Source organism: Mirounga leonina, unplaced genomic scaffold, assembly GCF_011800145.1.
Source record: "Mirounga leonina isolate KUSES-001 unplaced genomic scaffold, KU_Mleo_1.0 Mir_127, whole genome shotgun sequence".
NCBI lineage: Eukaryota > Metazoa > Chordata > Mammalia > Carnivora > Phocidae > Mirounga > Mirounga leonina.
Genome location: NW_023270316.1, coordinates 79604024 through 79627327, shown reverse-complemented (window position 1 = coordinate 79627327; position 23304 = coordinate 79604024). Strand labels below are relative to the sequence as shown.

Here is a 23304-nt window from a genome sequence, read left to right as displayed (position 1 = left end):
CATTCTGCCGCAAAGCATAATGCTCTAATGAACTAGTCGCACGCGCTAATCTGAGAATGGGAATCCCAGTCTTCTCATCAGGTTGCTAGTGGGTCACTCTTTATGATATAAAACACAAAGTATGTTTTGGAGCGTTGCCCCAGATCATCAGGAAGTTGGTGTTGATTCGCACAGAGGAATGAATCAAATTGGCAAGTGTGTGGTGTTTTGCTGAATAAGGGCTGACAGTACTCAGTGGAAGTTGGAGTGTGAGAAGGACCGGGCTCAGCATTACCACTGTTCATCGGTTTATAAACAAACAGCGACTCAGACACGACAGCAGGGTGTGCAGTACAGAAAATTCTGCCACCTTCCAGCCACACCCGCACAGAGAAAGAGCCTTCCCTGTCAGTGCAGCAGTCTGCGTGGGTGACAGATGGGGCACACGTCCGAAATCAGCACATGCACTTACACAGGAAGTAAAACCCAGATACTTTTATTTATACTTTAGAAAGCAAACAGGCTGCCCACAAAGAATGGTTAGGAAACTCAAAGAGTTTTATTTTGTACTGTTAAAAAAAAAAATGTAGGTCATCGATTCATCTGTATAAATAATTTTTCTGGCAAGAGTAGTTAACTTTTAACCTTCCATTCAAAAACTTCACAACTTCAAGTATTGGAAATGCACTTAAATTTCCCCTGCCTTTATTTTATATAGTACATTCGCATAGCAATTAGCTGACTCATGAGGTCGAAGAGTTTCTTTAAAAGAAGGTTCAAATCTTTACCAGTATGTAATGGGACAAATTAGCATTCTCTTGGTCAGTATTCATTTTAATAGTACTATTTTTCTTTCATTTCTCCTGAAAGAAAGTGGGGGGAAATAGGCATACCTGTACAATTCAGATCAAAGCACAAAATATCATTTAAAAAATAAATACCTAAGGCATACCTGCCACACTTTTATTTCAATTTCCTCAGCTGTTTAAAAATTATCTCGAGTGTCGCTGCATTTCTACCTGCTTTCTTACCAGCAACCTCTGTGGCTCTCGCCTGCGCTGAATCCACCTCTGGAGGGTAGCTGCTCATTGTCACTTGTCATGAAGCATACAGTTTGATATCCTGGGCTTCACAGGCAATTTCAGAAACTCAAATGACACTATATGGACTTGCTCTAAATCTTTTTTTAGTGCAGTTTGGCAAATATCCCAAATGAAATTCAACTCTAAGTTAAAAGTATCAAACAGAGATAGTGCTAAGTGCGTCTGTGACTTTCTGGGCTGCCCAGAGGCTCTGGAGAGCATAGGAATGGAAAGCCTAATTGCCCCGAACTGAAGTGACTGCAGACACCACCTGCTTTTACCACAGGAGAACAGTCACCCACAGAGACAGCAGGAGCCCAAGGCTGGGCAGCAACACCTGCAAAGGTGGCCCAGGTTGCTGGACTCTTGGGTTGTTGTGAATATCTTTAAAGGTCAACAGCCCCTGCACCCACTTTGCCCCTACCTCCCCATCTCAGCAAGCGTGGACCTTCTCCCCACTCTACCTCACAGTGTTAAGAACAGCAAGCATGGACACACAGAAACCTGCTCTCTTCCGCTTGATTGTCCCCTCCTCCACTCCAGTGCTCTCTCACTTCCAGGCTTTCTCTACCTGCAGACTGGAACTGCACTTTGGTTTTGGTTGCTAGAAAAGAGGTTATTATAAAGCTGTCTGGAGAGACCACCGCTAGATGGCCAAGTCACTGGGTCTGGCCCTGCCGCCGCTGGACTTACTGGCCTTGCTTGATCGGCCCGGCTCTGCCGGGAGCAAAGGAGGCGCGTGCATCTCCACCGCGGTGGTCACTGCCTGCTCCCCGTCGTCGGGAGTCACTGCCAGTTTGCTCTCTCCCAAGCTGCTGCCGTGCCCGTTCAGCGACAGGCCGGGCGCGCTGCTTCCCGCGCCACCGTTCTCAGGGAGCTGCTGGGCGCTGCCTGTAGGGCTCAGGGTCGCAGAAGCCGACGCTGGAGGGGAGGCCTTCCTCGCAGAAGTCTGCTGCTCGGCCTCCTGGTTGGCCCAGTTCTGTTCTGTCACTAGCAGGTGGTGGTTGCCGTTGTAGAATTTGGCGGGGTGGTCCTTCCCCGGTGCCTCGTTCAGGGCTGCCAGGTTGAAGTCTGCTGCTGGTGGAGGGGCTCCGGGGTAGCCGGCGGCCGTGGCCTTTGCCAGGGAAGAGGCAGAGTGAGTGTAGTAAGGCGGGAATCCGATGGTAACCGTGGGCGGGGCAGAGTGGGAGGGGAGGAGGAGTGGGCTCACACCCCCCGGGTTTGTGGCCCCCACCCTGGATTCAGGGGAGTCTGAGCGGTAGTGGTTGGTCATTCCTTGTTTAAGCTTCTTCCAGCCCAGGTGGTAGATCTCCAGCATGTTGAGTAAGAGGGACACGCAGGCCACGGCCAGCATGAAGATGATGAATATGGTCTTCTCCGTGGGCCTGGAGATGAAGCAGTCCACCGTGTTGGGGCAGGGCCACCGGTCGCAGCGGTACAGCGGCTTCAGCTCAAAGCCGTACAGAAAGTACTGCCCGGCGATGAAGCCCACTTCAAACAGCGTCTTAAAGATGATGTTGAACACGTAGGTCCGGAGCAGGGCCCCGGCGATTCGGATCTTGCCCCGGTCATCCCGCACCGGCGGCCTGTCCTTCTGGCTGTGGCCGCCCGGCCCACAGCGTGCAGCCGGCCCGTGGTGCGGGCTGTCGCCCTTCAGCAGCTCTTCCTCCCGCTCTTTCTTCTTCTCTTCCATGCGCACGATGTGCAGCACATGGCCCAGGTAGATGAGGGTGGGCGTGGACACAAAGATGATCTGCAGCACCCAGAAGCGGATGTGGGAGATGGGGAAGGCTTTGTCGTAGCAGACGTTCTCGCAGCCGGGCTGCTGCGTGTTACACGTGAAGTCCGACTGCTCGTCCCCCCACACCTCCTCGGCTGCGGCGCCCAGCACCAGGATCCTGAAGATGAACAGGACCGTCAGCCAAACCTTGCCAATGACCGTGGAGTGCTCCTGTGCGTTCTCTAATAGTCTCCCCAGAAAGCTCCAGTCGCCCATTGCTTCAGATTGCTAACCTGCAAGGGAACATTGCTGGTTAATAGGAAGCTTATGGCGAGCTGTCCAGTCCAAGCACCCCGAGGGGCAGGCCTTGGCGGGTGGCGCTGGGATAATCTTCCCCGGGGGAGCTGTAGCCCCACTTCCATACGAGGGAGGCGCTGCGGAGCTCTCCACAGCACGAGTGTGCGTGTGCAGGGGTGTGTGTGCGTGAGCGCGCGCGTCTCCACCATGGCGCTGAGCAGGGTTAGCTAAACGCCCGCAGCGCCAGCGTGACACGGAGCTCCTGTTACACTAACGAGCGCTGGCGCCGAGGAGATGCCCTCGGGCGACTGAAGCCCTCGCTTCAGAGATGAGGAACCTGGAGCTCCAAAGAGAAATGACTTGCCTGAGGGGAATGTGACTCTCCCCTGGCTCCTAACTCCCCATCCTGTCCTCTTCCAGGGCCCAGTCTCCCAGGAGCTCTGGTGCTGCGGGGTACACAGCTTGGCTCCACTCCTAACCTCCACCTTTCGGTTCCTGTGAGGTTACGGTAACTTTCCTGCATAACTTCTGCCACATACTAACCTACTACCTCTTCTAGTACTTACTTTCTTTTTTCACTTGGCAAATATTCCGTCATGGTTAACTCACTGCACGTCCCCAGGCAGGAGCCCATGTCCCCATCTGTAAGATGGGACGATGGTCATTGGGTCATGTGCCGTGAGCTGCTTCCTAGACGGAGGGAGGGCCTGCAGGCCTCCTCTGTGAAGGTGGCAATGTTCCTCAGACGCAGGGGACCAAGGTTACAAGGCGTCCTCCCTGTTGCTACTGCTCAAACAGGCCAGATGCTTCCAACTAGAACCAAAAGAACTCTGTTCTTCGGTCATTCTTCGCTAAGGAGAGCGGCCCAAGCTGTAAGTGTATGTACGAGTTCCAGCAGCCTTAAAGAACACTCTTCTCATTTTGAATGTTAAAATGTTTAAAAATATTAACTTTTATGAATGGGTTCAAAGGCAAATAAAACAAAACTTTACTCACCATGATCTAAAGAAATAGACAAACGTTAACCCTCTCCTAGAATAAACTTTCAAGCCTTGGTTGTGGTCATTTGAGGTCTTTAGAAAAATATTACCAGTCACATATCCTACCAGCCTCCTTGTCCCATACTGTGACTGGCAGCTATTCTATTTGGCATGTTCTTAGAAGGTAAAATATTTTAATTCAGAAACTTAATTACTGAAGGTGAAACAACCCACTCTTCCGTGAAGGATGGCAGGTGTCAGGGGACCCTTCTAGGTTACATCCTGCTTCTCCTCAACCCCAGACCGTCACAGCGTTTTGAATGGCATCTCTGCCCATAGCCCCAGCCCCTCCCTTCAGTCTGCTGGAGATTTTCCTCTGGGGCACAGGACAAAAGCCTCGCATAGTGTGGACCTCCCATCAGTCCCTGATCCAACACTGCTGATGCCAAACTTCCCGTGGTCAATGGGACCCTGCCGTTACGCCCTTGCACGTGCTAGTTCTTCAACTTCAAACTTGGCCCCAATCCAGGGACTGGCCTACTGACCTGTCACTTACCTCCACTCTCCCCTCAAGAGTGGCCAACTCAGGCTAACATGGGGGCCCTGTGTTTTCTCTTCCCACTTATCACGGCCCTGGCTTAATGGCCATTCCTTCCTTTACGTTCCAGGAGGTATTTCCCACCCTCCCACCCCTCCTACCTTGCTAAGCTACAAACGGCATCGTCTCTCCTTGCTCTCCCCAGACAAGCACAGCCTTCTGAGTTTCTACAGAAAACCACCTTTAACCACCTTGGCTGCTTGTGGACTTTCTCCTTTACTCTAGTTTTGAGGTTGGGGTTTGCATGTGTAGCCTTTCCTCCTTGATGTCTGCAGGCAGAACAGTTGGGCAATGTGCATTTCTGGAAGTCTCGAAGAAAAGACCAGTGTGGGGGAATTTAATACTTCTTCCTGCTACCTTCCCAGCCTTGTTGAATACAGCATAGCGTGCTGAAAAGGAGTCAATGCAATGTGCCTGGTAGATTCTCCCCACAAGGCTGGTGGCACATGACACCATGAGGGAGGGTCTGCTTGTCACAGAGCCTGAGAAAGTGTTGCTGGCATTTCCCTGCAGGGCCAGGGAGGCAAAATGCTCCACAGTGATGGGAGTGTCCCACACAGTAAAGAACTGGCCCGCCCCCAAAGCCCATTCTGCACCTATTGAGAAACACGGGGCTAGGTAAATATTTATTCAACTAGTAAATCAGACGAGGAGGGTAGGGCAGGTGCCTGTAGCATCTTGTTACTCTTCTTCGCTGGCTCAGCCTCTCCAGAGTTCTTTAGGTCCAGGTGCTGCAAAACACTTTCAGATAGGCACCCTTATAATCCCATCATGACCTCTGATTGCAACCTACAGAATCATGATGTGTCACTGTCCACGTACTTAGCTGGTACTCTGGCAGTTGCCAAGGCTCAGGAAGTCCTAAAGATGGGGACGACTAACAATGTGTCCTAAAGGGGGGACACCCATGGCTCATGCACTCTGTGGTGGCACACACTGGCAAGACCATTCTGGAAAGGAGTTTAGTCAGATGTATGAAGCGATATAAAAGCCATGCTACCTCTAACCTGTAATTCTACTCCTGGGACATCATACCTGGGAAATAATCAGAGATTCTGATGAATGGATGAACATGGATATATACTGTGAATTACTTATAAGAAGGAATAATTGGAAACAGAAGTGTCCACTAAAGGACGACCAGTTAAACCAGGACCTTAACCCAGATCCTATTCCCGGTCTTCCTCTCCCTAGCCTGCCTCTAATGTGACCAGGAAGGGAAATTCTTGCTTTCCTACCTCCTTTTGTTGTATCCAATGAGGTGTAAGAAGTTGGCTGGGGAACTTCTGGGAAAGCTTTGGTTTCCTAATAAAAGGGCAGATGCTACCTCTGCTGTCCCTTCCCCTTCCCATAGTGAATGCAGATGTGATGCCTGGAGCTGGGCAGTCCCCTTGCAAGCATGTGTCAATAAGTGTGAGGGAATGGTCGAGAAAGTCCAAGGCACCTGTTGTGACACTGTGGACCTACCTGCTGGATCAACCCCAACAGCAATCTCCTGACTTAATGTGAAGGAAAAAACTCTATTTGTTCAAGTTAGGTTTACTATGGCCTACAGACAAAAGAATTCCTAACTGATACATTCTCTTTAATTCTGTATAGAATAAGGCCAGGCATAAATGAAAAGCTATGGTTCATTCTTAACTACTGAAATACAAGGTATTCACTAGATATAATTTTTAAGATCATCAATGAATTGAAGAGATCTTCATGCTGTAATGATAAATGACAAAAGCCTAATACAAAACTCTGGTCTGATATCAAATGTTTTACACACATTCATACATGCAAAAGGAAGGGCAAGAATGATACCGAAATGTTAACCATAGTGTTTCTTGAACTGGGTGATTTTCATTGTCTTTTCATATTTCTTTGCATTTTCTGTAACAACATCACATTTATCATCATAAAGGATTAATGGTCATGACTTTCATGTTTCAAAGTTCTAGTTTTTGAAAAAGTCTGATTCCTTTCTCATTGTTCTTTCATTATGGTTTCTACTCCGGAGATCTCTTTAATCATGCCCCTGATAAGCACACAAAAGACAAATACAATACATACGACGTTATTAGCACAGTGTTAGAGGAGATTGATCCTGGGATCTCTCAGATGCAACACGAACCCTGACAATGGTTATCATTGATGACACAGAGTGTAAATTGGATTCTCCTGCCATGGCAGTCTGCCAGTTTCGCCCAAAGCGAGGGCCAGGCTATTTGTATCCCGTCACTCACTGCTGAGTCCTACTACTACTACACTTCACACTTTGGGTTTATTTTTTTTTAAAGATTTTATTTTTTTGTTTGATAGAGAGAAAGAGAGAGAGAGCACAAGCAGGGGGAGCGGCAGGCAGTGGGAGAGGGAGAAGCAGGCTTCCCGCTGAGCAGGGAGCCCGATGCGGGGCTCGATCCCAGGACCCTGGGCTCATGACCTGAGCCAGAGGCAGACACTTAACTGACTGAGCCACCCAGGCGCCCCACAGTTTGGGTTTTGTTTTGGAAAATGCATGCATGAATGAATAAAACAATTAACCAGAAGACCGAATATCTATGGGAGGGCTGGCAGTATGGGTCAAGGTCAGCTCAAAATGGGAGCCTCCAAAGTAGAAGCGACATCCACCTCTCTTCATAGCCATCAGAGTGTGCTCCAGACACCATGCAGGCGGTCTTAAGGTGTTTTATCAAGATCACTTTTTAATCATATCCCTAAGACCAATTCAGTGAGAAAATGACAGCAGAGGAGTGAAGCACACCCAGAGCAGCAAAGCTCTGCTGGCTAAGTACAAACAATGGGCCACACAGGGGACCCCGTGACCCACTGTGGGCTGACATCAAGTGAGACAAACACGGTGACTGAATGAAATATCCTTCTGCTTGAAAGAGGAAAATGGGTTTATTCCTATCGTCAACGTACGGGGCCATTTCAGGACAAAACTAGAGCAGCTCCTGAAAGCTCACACTGTGAGTGCTTCACTTTGTAAGGTGCGTGTGATCTCATTATAGAGCACCACAGCTACAAGACTGCGCACTTTTTAGCTAACTCATCTACCGCGGCACCCATGGGATTCTCTATCACTTGGATGCCGACGTGAATGATCTCCATGAGATGGCATTTAACTGGTTTTTACTTTGATCTCAATGAAAACTTTGATTCTGACATTACTGCAGCACAAGATCTTATGCTGCATAGTTTACATGGCTGCTTCCATGTTCTTCTGACAGTTATACTTTCCCTTTCAAAGTTACACAGTTTCCCCTTGGCCTTCAGGATATGTTGAGTGTCCCTTCAGATCCATCAATGGCTATTTAGTCAGTGACAGTCTTGTGCTCAACTCTGGGCCGCACCTTCTGTTGAATACAGTGGAAGTAAAAACATGGTCTCTATCTTGAAATCTATTTGTGGAGATGGGAAAATTCAGGAAAATGGGGAGCTATGTGGGTGCAGAGGGATTCCAGAGAAAAAGGATAATAATATCAGAGCACGTAGCCAGGGAAAGCTAGCCAGGGAAGGGTGGCACTAGAGCTGGGTTTGGGAGAGGTGGCTTTGGATAGGAGAAGAGGGCCGGGGGTGCATTTCAAGGCCAGAATGGCATTCCCGCGGCAGTGTGAGCCGGTGTGGCTCAAATAGGGGCTTTGTGTTAGAGCGGCGAGTTTAAATGGCTGCTTCTGCCCAGAAGAGCTAGACGGGCTGCACTCTGAACATAATAGGCGCTCAGCAAACACGGGTGGGACAAATGAATGAAAGGACATCGAGGGCCACTGAACCACTTGGAGAGCAGGGAGATATGCTGAAAGTGCTGTTCAGAAAAGAAGGGGCCCCTCTAACAGGGGCTCAGGAAGAGTGGTAATCTCTGAGTGAGTGCTGAAGGCCCAGGATGGATGACAGCAGGGGCGAATGGAAAAAGGACGGACAGAAACGAGACACAGTCTGGAGACAAAAATAAAGCAGAATGAAGAGTCTGCCTAGTCAGAGAATGAAAGAGAGAGGCATGAATTAAAGACAAACTTCCTATTTCTGAGCCTGAGTGGGACAATCAGGGGGCCATTTGAAGAGAAAAACAGTGGGGAGGCTCGCTAATTTGGGATTGGAAAAAAGATGAAGACTCTGGTTTTGTGACTGTCTGGATCAAAAGTACCGGTGGAAGATACGAGTGAAAGTGTCCAGGAGGAAGCTGGAGACACAGAATTAGAAAAGGTTGGGCAGAGGGTCCTCAGTGTAGCTCCACCTCTCCCTAGTGGAGACGACAGAGCAAAGCACAAAGGACGGACTTCATGGAAAATCCAGCAAAACAGATGAAGAGCAGGGCAGGAAGGGACTCACTGCCCGCACCATGGGCGGTCGGTGCTTCAGTGATGGCCGGACTGACCAAGTGGGTAAGAGCCTAAGACTAAGCAATGACAGACAGCAGCAACCCCTAGATAGGCATGGAGGGAAGGGACCTTCCTCGGTAGGGCCCCGATGAGCTCTGCCAGACAGGTTCACATTGTTTGGGCTGCATTTATTTTGTTATCAAAATAATATCAAATAATATTAAAAGAGAAGACCCTTTCTTCTTTATAGAACTGACCCCAACATTTAGCTTTGCCTGAGCTACTAAGATTGAATTTTTACATTGTACTTGGGGATGCCCGAGAAGCAGCAGGGCCTCACCTGCTGAGAATACTGTTCACACCAGAAGGCACATTCTCTGAGAGCGGTCAACAAGACTGGAGAACTAGGCTGACACAGAAGTGAGGAAGCCAAAGGAGGACTTTGAAGAAAGAGGTGACTAACAGTGTCAACATTCTTCGGCATGTTCAAGATGGATGGACATAAAGAAAAGGCCCTCTGATCTCACAAGGAAGGCACTGATGGTCTTTAAATGCCCAGTCTAGTGGGAGCACTGGGAAAGAAACAGAAGTCCAGGCCAGTGGTTAAAGAGGCAGAATGTGGGAGAGAAATGGAGACACGGTACGGAGAGCATTTGTTCAATAAGTCTAGAACTTAAGGGAAGGAGAGACACAAAATGGGTAAAAAGTGGGGGAATAAGGCCCAAAGGAGGCATTTCCGAGATAGGGAGGGCTGTGGTTGTTTGGCATCAGAGCTGTGGAGTCATGGGGACAGGAGGATGGAGGCACAGTCAGCCTGCCCAGCACCAGGATGGGGAAAGAGGGCAGGAGAGGGGCTGAGAGGGCCAACGCTCTCCAAAGTGATGACAAGACTCTTCTCAGTGAGCTCAAGCAGGAGGTCGTCTTCTCAGGTGAGGGCAGGACTTGGGCTCCTGAGAAGAAAAAAAGTTTGATAACCAGGGAACTGAGAGGATGAGAAAGGGACTGGGCTCCCCGAGTTCCTCGCCCAGCCAGACCTCACATCTATGTACAAGTTGTGGCCACTCAGTGAGGGCTGAGCGAAAGCTACCACATGCGAGGCGCTCAGCGCTGAGCAAAGCGGAGAAGTGCTGCCTGGTGCAACACACCCTCCAGCAGGAAAGACAGTGCACAGAAGAGAAGTTAAGACATGCCAGGTGCTGAGTGCTGTGGGCAGACAGAGCGCTGGGGCGGCAGCGCGGAGGGAAGTACAGGGGCTGCTGAGGACAGGGGCCTCCCTGAGAGGGTGACATCCAAGTGAAGAGCTGGGCCTCAGATATGAGGGACAAGCATTCCAGGCAGAGCAAGGCTTCCGGCGGGGAGCAGACCTGGTGTGCTCGGGATGGCGAGGACAGAATGCGGGAAGCAAAGCCAGCCGGGAGCAGACAGGCGGACAAGCAGGTCAAAGAGGAAGTGGGGAGGTGGACAGATCACAGCCGACAGAGAGGAGAACTTTGGCTTATACTCCAAGTGAGATGAGAATGTACTGGAGGGTTGGAACAGAAGAGTGACATAATCTGACTTACATCCTCACAGATCCCCTCTGGTTGTTGTGTCGAGAACAGGCATGGGGTAGAGGGGGCAGTGGGCAAGGGTGAAAGCAGAGGGTCCAGTGAGAACGCTGTGGTATAATCCAGAAAAGTGACAGTGGTGACAAATGGCCGGGTCTGCACAGATCCTGAAGGTAGGTCCAGCATGATGTGCTGACAGGTCAAGGGTTGGGGTAGCACTGAGGAGAGGCCAAGGTTTCTGCCCTGAACAGGAGGAAGGGAACTGCCCTTTACCAAGATGGGGAAACCAGAGGAGGTACAGGTTTCAGAAAGGCATAGGAATCATGAGTTCTATTTTGAAAATGTTAAGTCTGAGACACTTATTAGATACGCAACTGTCAAGGCTAGAGATAAACATTTGGGAGTCATCATCAAACCCTGAGACTGGACTGAGATTATCTAAGGGCAGGGGAGAAGGACAAGGAGGCTTAAGACCAAGCCCTGGGGTACTCCAGCATCTGCAGGTTGACTACAGGAGAAACTTGCCAAAGAGCTGCTTATTAGGAAATGTAACTTTTAGTTAAGACTCTGGAATGGAATAACATCCAAAATATATCATTTGTATTCTACTTGATTCTCCTTCGTACCAATATTTTGACACTGAAAACATTATTACTTGGTTTATAAATCAGAGGTAATATAACATGGAGTATGGCTAGGCAAATTAATTTTGTGTTAACTGTCTGTGATTGCCTGGAACATTGTTGAGTAGGATTTTGAGAGTCACATATAAGCTTAGCCAGAAAGAGTTCTATGTTCCATTAGTAATGTCTGCTAGGGTTTGGTATGAGGCAGTGGTAGCCCAAACGCTAATTTTTGCCATCCCTGACTTGGCACACATTTAAAAGAACATGGTAGGCTGAGCTAGTCACAAATATGATACAATGAAAAAAAATGGCTTATCCAGTTATCTTTTTAGCGGTGGAAAGACTGTTTTCCATTAGTTTCTTTTACACCTTACCTGCCTATTTCAAGTGTTCACATTTAAGATAGTAATTTCCAGATGCCATGGGACCTAGCCCATGGTATTATGTACTTACCACACTTTTTCCATAATTCTGGTCTGACTCTTTAAAAAGGAACCAGAATTCAGAATAAATTCACCAAAATAACAAAAGACCCTTTCTTCTTTTACTCTATAGCATCAACTCCAATATTTAGCTTTGTCTGAGCTTCTAAGACTAAAGAACAAGATGGGAACTAGGCTTTTAAAAGCTGGCTCAATGCCACTTACAAATGCAATACCACAGCACTGGGAAAAGTTCAACCACATAGACAAGCATAAAAGAGGAAAAAAACGGAACCTCTGAAGTTTCAGATTAAATAACATGTGGCATTGTTTTCCATCTCCAGAAGACGACTGATCACACCAACCAGAAGGACACCTAATGGCAACAGTTCTAAATATACTTGATATCTGGTAGGACAAGTTCCCCAACTTTGTTCTTCATATTTGTCTAGGCAATTTTTGGCCTTTTATTTTTTCCATATGAAATTTAGGTAGAGCTTGTCAAGTTCCACAAAAATCTGAGACTCGATTTTGATTGGAATTGCACAAAATTTATAGATGAATCAAATTTAGCTCTTTATAATCTAGTTTCCCCACCAATAAGCATAACTGATCCATTGATGTTGACCTTCTTCATGCCTTTCAATAGTGCTTTAGGATAATGTTCCTAAAGGATTTACACATCTTTTGTTAGATATAGTCCTAATTTATACTTGTTCTAATTTTTTGTTACAAATAGTTTTCTTTTTTTCATTATAACTTTTGATTGGTTATTACTGGTACTTAGGAACACTGTTTTTTGTTTGTTTGTTTATTTTCTAGGAACATTGTTTTTATATATTGATCTTGTATCCAGCCACCTGTTAGAAAGCCTTACTAGTTCAAATAGTTAGGAGATTCCTTTGGATTTTCCAAGTAACACATAATCATATCCTCTGCTATTAAGGACAGATTTGTTTCTTCCTCCCCTAGTTCTAATTCCTGTTATTTCTTTTTCTTGTCTTCTTGTACTGGCCAGGACTCCTAGCACAATGTAGAGATGGTGGTATCTTTTCTCATTTTTGTCTTTAACATGAATGCTTCTCAAGTTTTATCATTGAGCATGATGTTTCAACTTTTATCAGGCTAAGGAAGTCTTCTTCCAATCTTTGTTAATGGTTTGTTGGTTTTTGTTTTTTTTTTTTTTTTAAGATTTTTATTTATTTGCGAGAGAGAGAATGAGAGACAGAGAGCATGAGAGGGAGGAGGGTCAGAGGGAGAAGCAGACTCCCTGCTGAGCAGGGAGCCCGATGCGGGACTCGATCCCGGGACTCCAGGATCATGACCTGAGCCAAAGGCAGTCACTTAACCAACTGAGCCACCCAGGCGCCCGGTTTTTGTTTTCTAAGTCATGAATGAGTATTGGATTTAGTAAAATACTTTTTTCCTGTTATTGTGTTTTTTAGATGGTGAAGCACCCTACTGGTCATGATTTTATTTTTAATATGCTATCACATTCAATTTGCCACTACTTTATTTTGGATTGTTTGTTCATACCTAAGATTGGTCTCAATTTTTTGTACTACCATTGGATTTTGGTAAGAAAGCTATTTTAGCCTGAAAAATCAAAAATTCTCTGAATAAGCTTGTATAAGAATTTCCTATAAAAGAGTTTGGGATTAATGTCTTTTTGAGGGGGCCAGGGGAAGCCTAAATTACAAATTCAATTTCATTGGGTGCCTGGGTGGCTCAGTTGGTTAAGCGACTGCCTTCTGCTTAGGTCATGATCCGGAGTCCCGGGATTGAGCCCCACATCGGGCTCCCTGCTCAGCGGGGAGTCTGCTTCTCCCTCTGACTCTACCCCTTCTTGTGTGCTCTCTTTCTCTCTCAAATAAATAAATAAAATCTTAAAAAAAAATTAAATTTCATTAACTGTTATCTGCATAAGTTGGGTTGCTATTTCTTAAGTGAATTTTGATAGTTCTTATCTTTTAGAAAATTTTCCATTTCAAATTTATTGGCAGAAAATTATTCATGGTATTTTCTTATGATTTTGAAACTCTATGGTATTCGTACTTAGATTCCTTTGTTTGGTTCCAAATATTGTTTATTTGAAGTTTTTAAATTAGTCTTGTTGGTTTTTCTTTAGCTAAAGAACCAATTTTGATATGCTTGAAAAAGAATGAGAGTTTATTGTTACTTTTTCCAATGTCTTATCACATATGCTACATTCATAGTATACAGAATATATCTACAAAAAAATCCCTATAGATCTTTTATTTTATTTTTTTAGGATTTTATTTATTTGAGAGAGAGAAAGATATCAAGAGAGGATACAAGCTAGGGGGAGGGGCAGAGGGAAAGGGAGTAGCAGGCTCCCTTATTGAGCAAGGAGTCCAATGTGGGGCTCGAACCCAGGACCTTGGGATTATGACCTGAGCCAAAGGCAGACACTTAACTGACTGAACTACCCAGGTGCCCTCCCCATGGATCTTTTAAATAGACAATGTGATTTTAGTATTTGCTAGTATTATTATAAAATATACATATATAATTTAAGGGTATTCTTTATCTTAGTGTAAAATTGTTTATTATTATACAGTTCCAGGGGATTCCTTATTTTAAATGGAAAAGTACACGGTTTCTGTTACTTAACTTTTCAGTAATCTCATGCTCTGGCAGGAGACATAACTCAGAGTGATGTCTCTCATACAGACCAACTGCTTTAATGAAATTATAAAACACTAATTTTCTAACTTCTTAATCAATAATTTTAAAGCACTGCTAGAATTATATATTTTTATTGTCAGAGAACAAGTCTCCAGAAACATGAAATTGTTTTAAATTATACTTTTTTTTTTTTTTTAGATTTTATTTTTCAAGTAATCGCTACACCCAACATGGGGCCCAAACTTACAACCCCAAGATCAAGAGTTGCACACTCCACTGACTGAGCCAGCCAGGTGCACCTTAAATTATACTTTTATTCTACTTATTTTACTTATTAAATAAGAATGGATAGAAAACACCTGCCATCCATGTGTTATTATTATTATCCCTCTATTTTCTCTTTTATGTGGGAATTTTAATTGTTCTTTGGGGGGTTGGATTTTAAATTGTTTATAAATACCTGAAAAGTCATGTGCTCTTTAAGTCTTTACTTGGCTAAGGTAACTATCGTTAACACTTTTCATCCTTAGTCAAAGGGAAAAACTCAGTTTTTCTTTTGTTTTTGACATTCTGTAACTGAAAAGCTAAGTGAGAGCTAATTGGAAGTTGGAAGCAACTTAAACAACTGTATTAGTTTAAAAACAAATGTCTTCAATTTTTATATTTAAGAATGACAAAATTAAAAATACCCTTAGCTTTTTATCCACAGTATTTCTTCTTGAAATACTTGAATAAAATAAATATTCCTACCAGAAATCAGTATTAAGTCACCATTTCCACAATTAGAGTTCTAATATTAAGCTAGACAATTAACAGCTGGTTGAGCTTCAGTTCAATTGACAGAAAAATGTAAATAGTCTGGAGCATAATTAGAAACATGACTGTCTTCCAATACTATTCATGCCATACTAGGCTTCCTTTTTAAACCCTCCAACTGTGTTCCCTGTTCCATTACCCTGTGGAGTCCTCCAGTTTCTCCTGCCAATTATTAAATGGCATTAAAAGTTTTTAAAATAACCTCTGTAAAAGACCTAAGAATACCACTTGAAGTTTTCACTTATTTAAACATTTTACTTACACATTTTAGTGTAATTTAGCAATGATTTTCATGTATTTCAACATTAGTTCTCAAACTTTTAATAATTGAATAATAAAGAAAAAAGTCAATACCCTTGAAGTAAAATTCAATTTACCAATACTTCCTGAAGGGTGGCTTGAAGCAAGAGTAAATAACAATAAAGAAAATTATAGGGGTGCTTTAGCACGTCTAAACCACAGACCAGGCAGTGGGAATAGTATGCCAAGCACTGATTTCATACTGTCTGGTCAGTTAAAAGGTAATTTCCCTCTATAAATCCAAATTACATCCTTTAGGAATCTTGCTCATCCATGGAGGAAGTATGGAATCACAGCATTTTAGAGCTAAAAGAACCTCAGAAGTGGTCTAGTTTATCCTCTTCATGTTACAGATGGGGATATGGGGACATGGGGACATGGGGACATGGAGGCCCCGAGAGGGTACTGTGATTCGCAGAAGGCTACACAGCCCACAGTGCTGAAGCCAGCACGAAAACTCCTGCCTTTTTCTTCTCGGGCGGACGTACCTTCCCCTCCCGCGTGCATTATGCACCAGGCCGATTATTGATTAGAAGAGCTGCCTCTTTAGTCATATTGCTCTACCACACTTTAAAACATGGGTTTAGAAACATGGGTTAGAGTACATTTTAAGCTTTTGCTCTTTTTCTTCCATTCCAAAGTGGCTAATATTGTTAAATATTACTGACATGCTAAGAACAGTCCTGTTACTCCATCATATAAATTGACATTGTCATCTTAAAGCAAATTCACATATTATCTTTACTCTTGTTTTAGTGAACAAAACCTCATATATTTTTATATTTATATATATTTTATTTTTCCATTTATATTACTTATATTTTATTTTTCCATTTATATTACTGACACAAATTACATCTGTCAAAATGGTTTCTATTTTTGAAATAATAATTTCTATAGTATAAATATCATTTCAGGGGCGCCTGGGTGGCTCAGTCATTGAGCGTCTGCCTTCGGCCCAGGTCATGATCCCAGGGTCCTGGGATCCAGCCCCACGTCGGGCTCCTTGCTCAGCGGGAAGACTGCTTCTCCCTTCCCCACTCCCCCTGCTTGTGTTTCTGCTCTCGCTATCTCTCTCTGTCAAATAAATAAATAAAATATTTAAAAAATCAATATAATTTCACTTTTCTTATTCAAACCCACTTTTATTAGGATACAACATAGAAATCCCTTCTATGTTCTAGAATAAAAGATTTATTTTAAGGGTAATACAAAATGGAGTTTCACGAATAAAATGAGCATTAACTCATGGAGATAATCAGGTGGTCTGAAAGAAAAAAATTAGGTGATTTTTACGTTTAGTATCATTAGTTTGTCAACAGTAAATTTAAAGGAAGCCACTAATTCTTCAAATTAAAGAAAATGTAAGAGTGCAGAAACTGTTCACGTCAACCATTACGAAGTCATACTTTTGAAGACCAGAGATTTTAAAAAAGCAACAGAGTACTAACCCAGTTATCATGATGAAGAATTTCCCACCACTGTAAGAATGAAAAGTAAGATTAAAATTTATCACTATTTTATTCCCTTTATGCATTATATTGAAATGGCAAAAACATATTGTTTTTTAGAGACACGTGTATGCTGTTAATGATCACATGTATTGGATTCTTTTTCCCACTTCAATTTAGTAAACACTTATCAAACACCTATCATATGTGTGTGGCCCTGTGCTACTAATTAAGAGATGGTTCTTCAGGAGAGACTATGGACTCAGAAACAAACTGAGGGTCCTAGAGGGGAGGGGGGGTGGGGGGATGGGTTAGCCCGGTGGTGGGTATTAAGGAGGGCACGTACTGCATGGAGCACTGGGTGTTACACGCAAACAGTGGATCGTGGAACACTACATCAAAAACTAATGATGTAATGTATGGTGACTGACATAACATAATAATAAAAAAAATTTTAAAAAAAGAGATGGTTCTTACTCTCAGGAGTTTTATTCACAATCTATGGGTGAGGCAGACTTGTAAAAAAAAAAACGAATCAAAATATAGTATGACAAGTGTTACATAGTATTGGTAATGGCCACAACACAGTGGAGTGGAGGAGAGAAGGGCACTGTATGTTAATCATGAGTTTGGCTGTTTCTGAATACAGAGATCCCAGAAATCATGCTATCTATACAGGGTGAAATACTTCTCAAAGGCCTTTCCACTGTCTAGAATGTTCTGGTATTTTAGTACAGTACAAAAACTATGTGTTTACTCATATAATTATGTGTGATACTGAGGTAAAATCCTAAAAATACATATATCTTATTTATTCTGTGTTAGGTGCATGTTCAAGTGATGGTAGCATCTGAAGACTAATTATAGTTTAAATTCTTTACATACATGAGGCTTTATAAAATGGCTGTGATACATACACACAATTACTTTTAAGGTTCAAATGTGTAGTGTGAAAGTTATTTTGTTAAGAAAAGGAACACAACTTAAAATGTAAATAACATTCAAGGAAATTGTGTCAAAATTCTTTTTCTTATTTGCAAACAGTGACATTTTGTTAACCACATTTCACTATCTTCAGATGGCTTTAAGCCTGTTAAATATCCACTGGTTAACCTAAATAGCATTGTTTGGTTTGTTATAGTAGTAAAGTTTTTGTGAATTACTTTACACTACAGTAACACGTGCATTGCCCTTGTGAGATGCTTATCTCAACATGGATCAAACTGCTGAGCCAGTGGAATATGTGCCAAATTAGCTGTTGTTCACTTTGAACACACTGACCCTTGGAAAATAAGTCCCCCCTTTTCCTCTTTAATCCTTTACTGTTTGTTTTGCAATACGTTTCACAGGACACTGATGGACTGTCAGTGAAGTGATGCACATATCATAAATCACCAATTTGAATTCTTGAGTAATATAAACCAAAGCATAATTCACGCCTCAGCTGTTCGTATGTAACCATCTTTAAGTGACATATTTGGCGGTATCTTGGTAAAGTAAAAACTGGAGAACTCCACTTGTCCCTAAAGTCCCAGTCACAAATATTCATGAACTGAGAGCTCTGCAAACTGGGATGAATTCTGCTCACTAGAGTGTAGACTGCAAGGCAAATACACCCGCGTCGCTGCAATTCACTGTGAGAAAAGCCCCTAAAAGAAGGGATTACTGTAGAATGCAGATAAGTGTTTTTCCACTCTTCTGTAAATTCTTTATACTCAAACACACCATAACAAGCATACGGGTCAAGAAATTAGATCGTGGTACTTATAACTAAAACGTTTCTAAAAAAAAAAAAAAGAAAGAAGAAAGAAAGAAAGAAAGAAAGAAAGAAAGAAAAAGAAAGAAAAAGAAAGAAAGAAAAAGAGAAAGAAAGAAAAAGAGAAAGAGAAAGAAAAAAAGAAATTTCAAAAACTTTCTTAAAGTAAGGAGGCGAGCCAACATCGTTCCTAAAAGACACCAACACAACTCTGTAGAAAGCGTGGCGATGCTAAACGCCAGCAGTTGAACTCCATTCCTTGCGGCTGTGGTATCTGTTGAGAATATTCAAGTATTTAAACAGTCCTTAAGATCCCTCAGATCTGAAGTTCTAGAACCACTCCAGCTTCCCCACTCAAGGGGGAAAACACCGTCAAGGAAACACTTTCAACCCAGCCTTCCGCCATCCACCAAAGAAAGCCATTACACAGCTGAGAACTGGCGCTCTGCAGAGATCTCCGGGAGCAAAGGAACATCAATTATTCCCAAAGTTTTCCAGAAAGTTTCCCGAGCCCCGCTCTCTAGCCCTGCCGCTCCCACCACTTCCCCAAGATTCCCGAAAGAATTCTAAGAGGCCGGGAGCCGCAAACGGGCAGCGGGGCTCGGGCTCCGGCTCGCTCCGCCCCGGCCCGCCCGAGCCCGTCTGGGGAGGTCGGAGGCGCCGGCGTCCCGCCCGTCCTTCCGCCCCGGGGCTGCCCCCGGCCGCCGGCGCCTGGGCCTCCGGGGCGCCCGGCCCTGCGCTTACCCCGCTCTGCCGCGGCGGCGACCCGGGTGCGCTCCTTCTCGAGCAGGGCTCCCGGCCGCTCTGAAAAGGAGAATTTCTCTTACACGTGCGGTGCAACTTAACGCGTGCGCCCCGCGCAAGGGCCCGGCCTCCCCGCCCCGGCGGCCATCCCCGCGGCCCCAGTGCGCCCCGCGCTCGGCGCCCCCAAGCCGCAGCCCGGGCCGCCGTGCCACGCCCCCGCCGCCTCCACCTCAGCCTGGGGGCCGCGCGGGGGCGGTGCCAGGGCGCTGCGCAAGGCCCCCGCCCCGCCGCCGGTCGGCGCCCCGCATTCTCGTCCCGCACGCGCACCCTGCCCCTAGTTCCCCATGCTGCACACCCACCTGCAGCCGCTTCCCGCCTCGCACCCGCAGTCCCCATCACGTCCCGCCAGCCTGCACCTGCACCGCACCTGCACCCCATCACCCCGCAACCGTATCCGCATTCCCACTCGCCCCTGCACCCCCCGTCACCCTGCAACCGTCCGGCTTTCCCACCCGCACCTGCATCCCGCGCCCCACCCACGGGAGCGCCCTCCTGCTCCGGATGTGGAGCAGGGGCTCTTTCCCGCCGCCGGGCTCCCGCGGGCCTCGCGTCTGTCTCCACTGAAAGCACAAGACCGACGAAGGGCGGGGGGCGAGGGCGAGCAAAGGGCGCACTGGTTCCGTCCTGCCGGCTCCAGGGGCGCCCGTCGCGCGCACGTGCGCCCGCCCCGCGATCCAGCTCACGCCCGCCCTCGCAGGGCCGAGCCGCAGCACTGGGGGCGCTCCTGAGCCGGGGGATGCGTGGGCTTTGGGGCGTCTTGGGCCGCCGGGGGACGCGGTTCTAGACAGCCAGCGCGGGGCACGGGCCACTGAGCAGGGGGTTCCCACGTAACCTGGCCGAATCTACCAAAGAAGAGCCGGGGCCGCAGCGTGGATGCTGTCGAGGGCCGCGCCCGGGCGGAGGCTGGAGCGCGTCCCGGGAAGGGAGCCGAGGAGCTATAAATAGTGGCCGCGAGCCTGGTTCCCGTCAAACACACTTAATTTAGCCGGCGGTCACAGGGATTCTTTTGTGTATGTGCGTGTGTGTTTTTTTTTTAAAGAACTTGTTCCGATGCACTTGAGACTTGGCCCTGCCCGAGGTGACAGGGAAGGTGTCCCTGCAGGGCACTCATTCTCATTGGTGTTAGTGACCAGATGCTAGAGCAAGGCCTAGCCTGCTTGCCCAGACTGGGGTGAAGGTTTTAACATCTTCTTTCCTCCCCAGAGTTGGTATTGCACACACTTCAAAGCAAAGCCAACTACAAAAGGCCACCGAGTAAGGAAGGAATCCCATCCCTGTCTGTTATTGTCTCAGCTCAGTTTAGGCGACTCTGTGTTCCCTCCGCGCCTCAGGATTTGCTTTTGCGTCCTCAGGGTTTAGCATGGGGCCTGGCCTGGGCAAGATATCGAAGGAAGGAAGGAAGGAAGGAAGGGAGGGAGGGAGGGAGGGAGGGAGGAAGGAAGGAAGGAAGGAAGGAAGGGAGGGAGGGAGGGAGGAGGGAAGGAGGGAGGGAGGAAAGGAGGGAGGGAGGGAAGGAAGGAAGGTAGGAAGAATTTTGTTGACCATTCTAGAAGCTGAAAATGATCCCAGAATTCCCTTTATGAGTGATGGATTTATTGCAAGAATGTGGCAAAATTAGAGTCTTTGATTGTTTTCAAATTTCCAGGAACAGCTTCCATTGGTCATCTTTATTAGAGTTTAGATCTGTTCTGATTAGCTATATGCTTGTCCTAGGGAATTTACTTATTCATTTGTGATCTGAACTTAGGGTTATCCCAGGGACAAAAGAAAACTAAGCTTCTGAAGGCACATCTAAAATATCTAGTTCCTTTTAGAACTTGAAGGTGTATGTATGTAGTAGGTGGTGGTCATGTAGACTTAATTCTTTTTTAATTGAGAAATACTGTTCTATAAGGTCTTCAAATAGTTGAGAATATTTTATTTATTTATTATTAAAGATTTATTTATTCACTTTTAGAGAGACAGAGAGAGAATGTGTGAGTCGGGGGGAGGGCCAAAGGGAGAGGGAGAGAATCTCAAGCAGACTCCCGGGTGAATGCAGAGCCCTGTGCGGGGCTGGATCCTACCACCAGAGGCCATGACCTGAGCCGAAACTGAGTCAGAAGCCTAAGGACTAAGACACCCAGGCATCCCTTTATTTTTATTTTTAATTGAACTATAGTTGATATACAATATTAATATTAGTTTCAGGTATATAACATAGTGATGTGACCATTATATACATTATGAAATGGCCATAGCAATAAATGTAGTTACCATCTGTCACCATACAAAGTTATTACAATATTTCTGACTATAATACATTATGCTGTACTTTTTGTCCCTGTGACTGGTTTATTTTGTAACTGGAAGTTTGTAAGTGAAATAAACCAATCACAAAAGAGACAAATATTGTATGATTCTACTTATGTCAGGTACCTAGAGTAGTCAAAATCATAGAGACAGAAAGTAGATTGGTGGTTGCCAGGGGCTGGGGGAAGAGAGAATGGAGAATTTGTGTTTAGTGGGAATAGAGTTTCAGTTTGAGAAGGTGAAAAAGTTGGGCCCACAGATGGTGGTGGTGGTTGCAGGACATTGTGAATGTACTTAATACCACAGAACTCTACAATTAAAAAAGGTTAAATTATAAATTTTAGTTATGTATATTTTACCACAATAAAAACATTAAAAATGATATTGTGTAAAGATGAGCAGAATTAAGAAAACAGTGATTTCTTTACTACATCTGTCACATTGTATATTTTCTAGGTAGACAACTTAGATCTTAATCATATGATTTACTTTTTATTTGTAAAGATTGTTTGCTTCTCATTTAGTTTCAAGAAAGATTACATTTAGGATAATTTCAGGGGAAAATGTCCATGTATATGTACATATGCATGTATGCCAAATAGATTAAAGCTGAATTCTCATTTGACAGGTCCCATTTCCACATGCTAGTAACATTTCTAGCAAAAAAGGTGTACAGTGGAGAGAGACTTGACTGCATTGTTGTTCTCTGAGCTAGGATCGCCTCACACAGGGGTGTTGGAGAGGCACCACCCGTCCTCTTTTCCTTTCTACCAGCCACTCAGATATGCTTGCTTAGGGTGCCCCCTGGTAGTCAGGGACGGAATTACTTTTGGGGTCTGAATTGAATCTGCATAAATGTTTGTGCTTTGCACATCTTAATGAAAGTTCAACAAATATTTGTTGAATATTTATGTCCTTCCTAAAGGTGGCAGCCCAGAGTAACACAGTTATCTTGTCTGTGATCCTGTGAGAGCAGAATTTAATAGTGCTTTTCTTTAAGCACCCAAGTTTAAGATGCATTAAAAAAACCCCTGTAATTTGACTTTTTTCTTTTAGTTTAAAATTACTAAATTCATTACCTACTTATACAACTTGGCAATGCATAGTACTTTACTTACTTTGTGAAATATACATATCTTTTATAGTATTTTTATAAATTAATTCAACAATTATTTATTAACCTTCTGTTCATATGAGACCATAGGCTGGATGTTGAGGGAGATGAGAACTTTCTTCACCCAAAGATTTCATTGTCTCTGTGCCAGTCTCTGTCCCCTGGAGGAATTTACAATCTGTTTGAATTACAAAGTATTAATTCACAAATAAACACTTGAAACATATTTTCTTCATATGAAGGCAATAGTAGTGAATAAAAAAGCATAATAATTTAAAGAGCTTCTGGCACAATTGTAAATGTTCTGTACACATTTCTTAAGAGATGTAATCAGACACATACATGGTGGAGGCAAGTTAAGTGTCCTTTGGGCAATTAGGAGCAGGACTCATCTGTGTGGGTCTCTGCTGAATTTCTTAACAACAGAGTTTAATTCATTGATTTTAGGGCACTTCTGTTTTTGAAAACGGCCCTGCCTTGATTAAGTCAAAAGTTTACAGCCAGTGTCACTTACTTAAATTCTCCCCCAGACCAGTATTTTCCCAAGGGCATTTAGGAGTCCAC

The 23304-nt window shown here is 44.8% G+C and overlaps 1 protein-coding gene across 1 annotated transcript; it reads right to left on the bottom strand.

The window, feature by feature from the left end:
- Positions 1–525: 525 nt before the first annotated feature.
- Positions 526–19964, bottom strand: GJA3 (gap junction protein alpha 3). The gene is made up of 3 exons (XM_035003746.1): positions 19793–19964; positions 19275–19334; positions 526–3074 (listed from the first exon to the last, which is right to left on the bottom strand). The coding sequence occupies exon 3, from the start codon at positions 3055–3057 to the stop codon at positions 1708–1710; it is 1350 nt and encodes a 449-aa protein (XP_034859637.1). The 5' UTR covers positions 3058–3074; positions 19275–19334; positions 19793–19964; the 3' UTR covers positions 526–1707.
- Positions 19965–23304: the final 3340 nt, after the last annotated feature.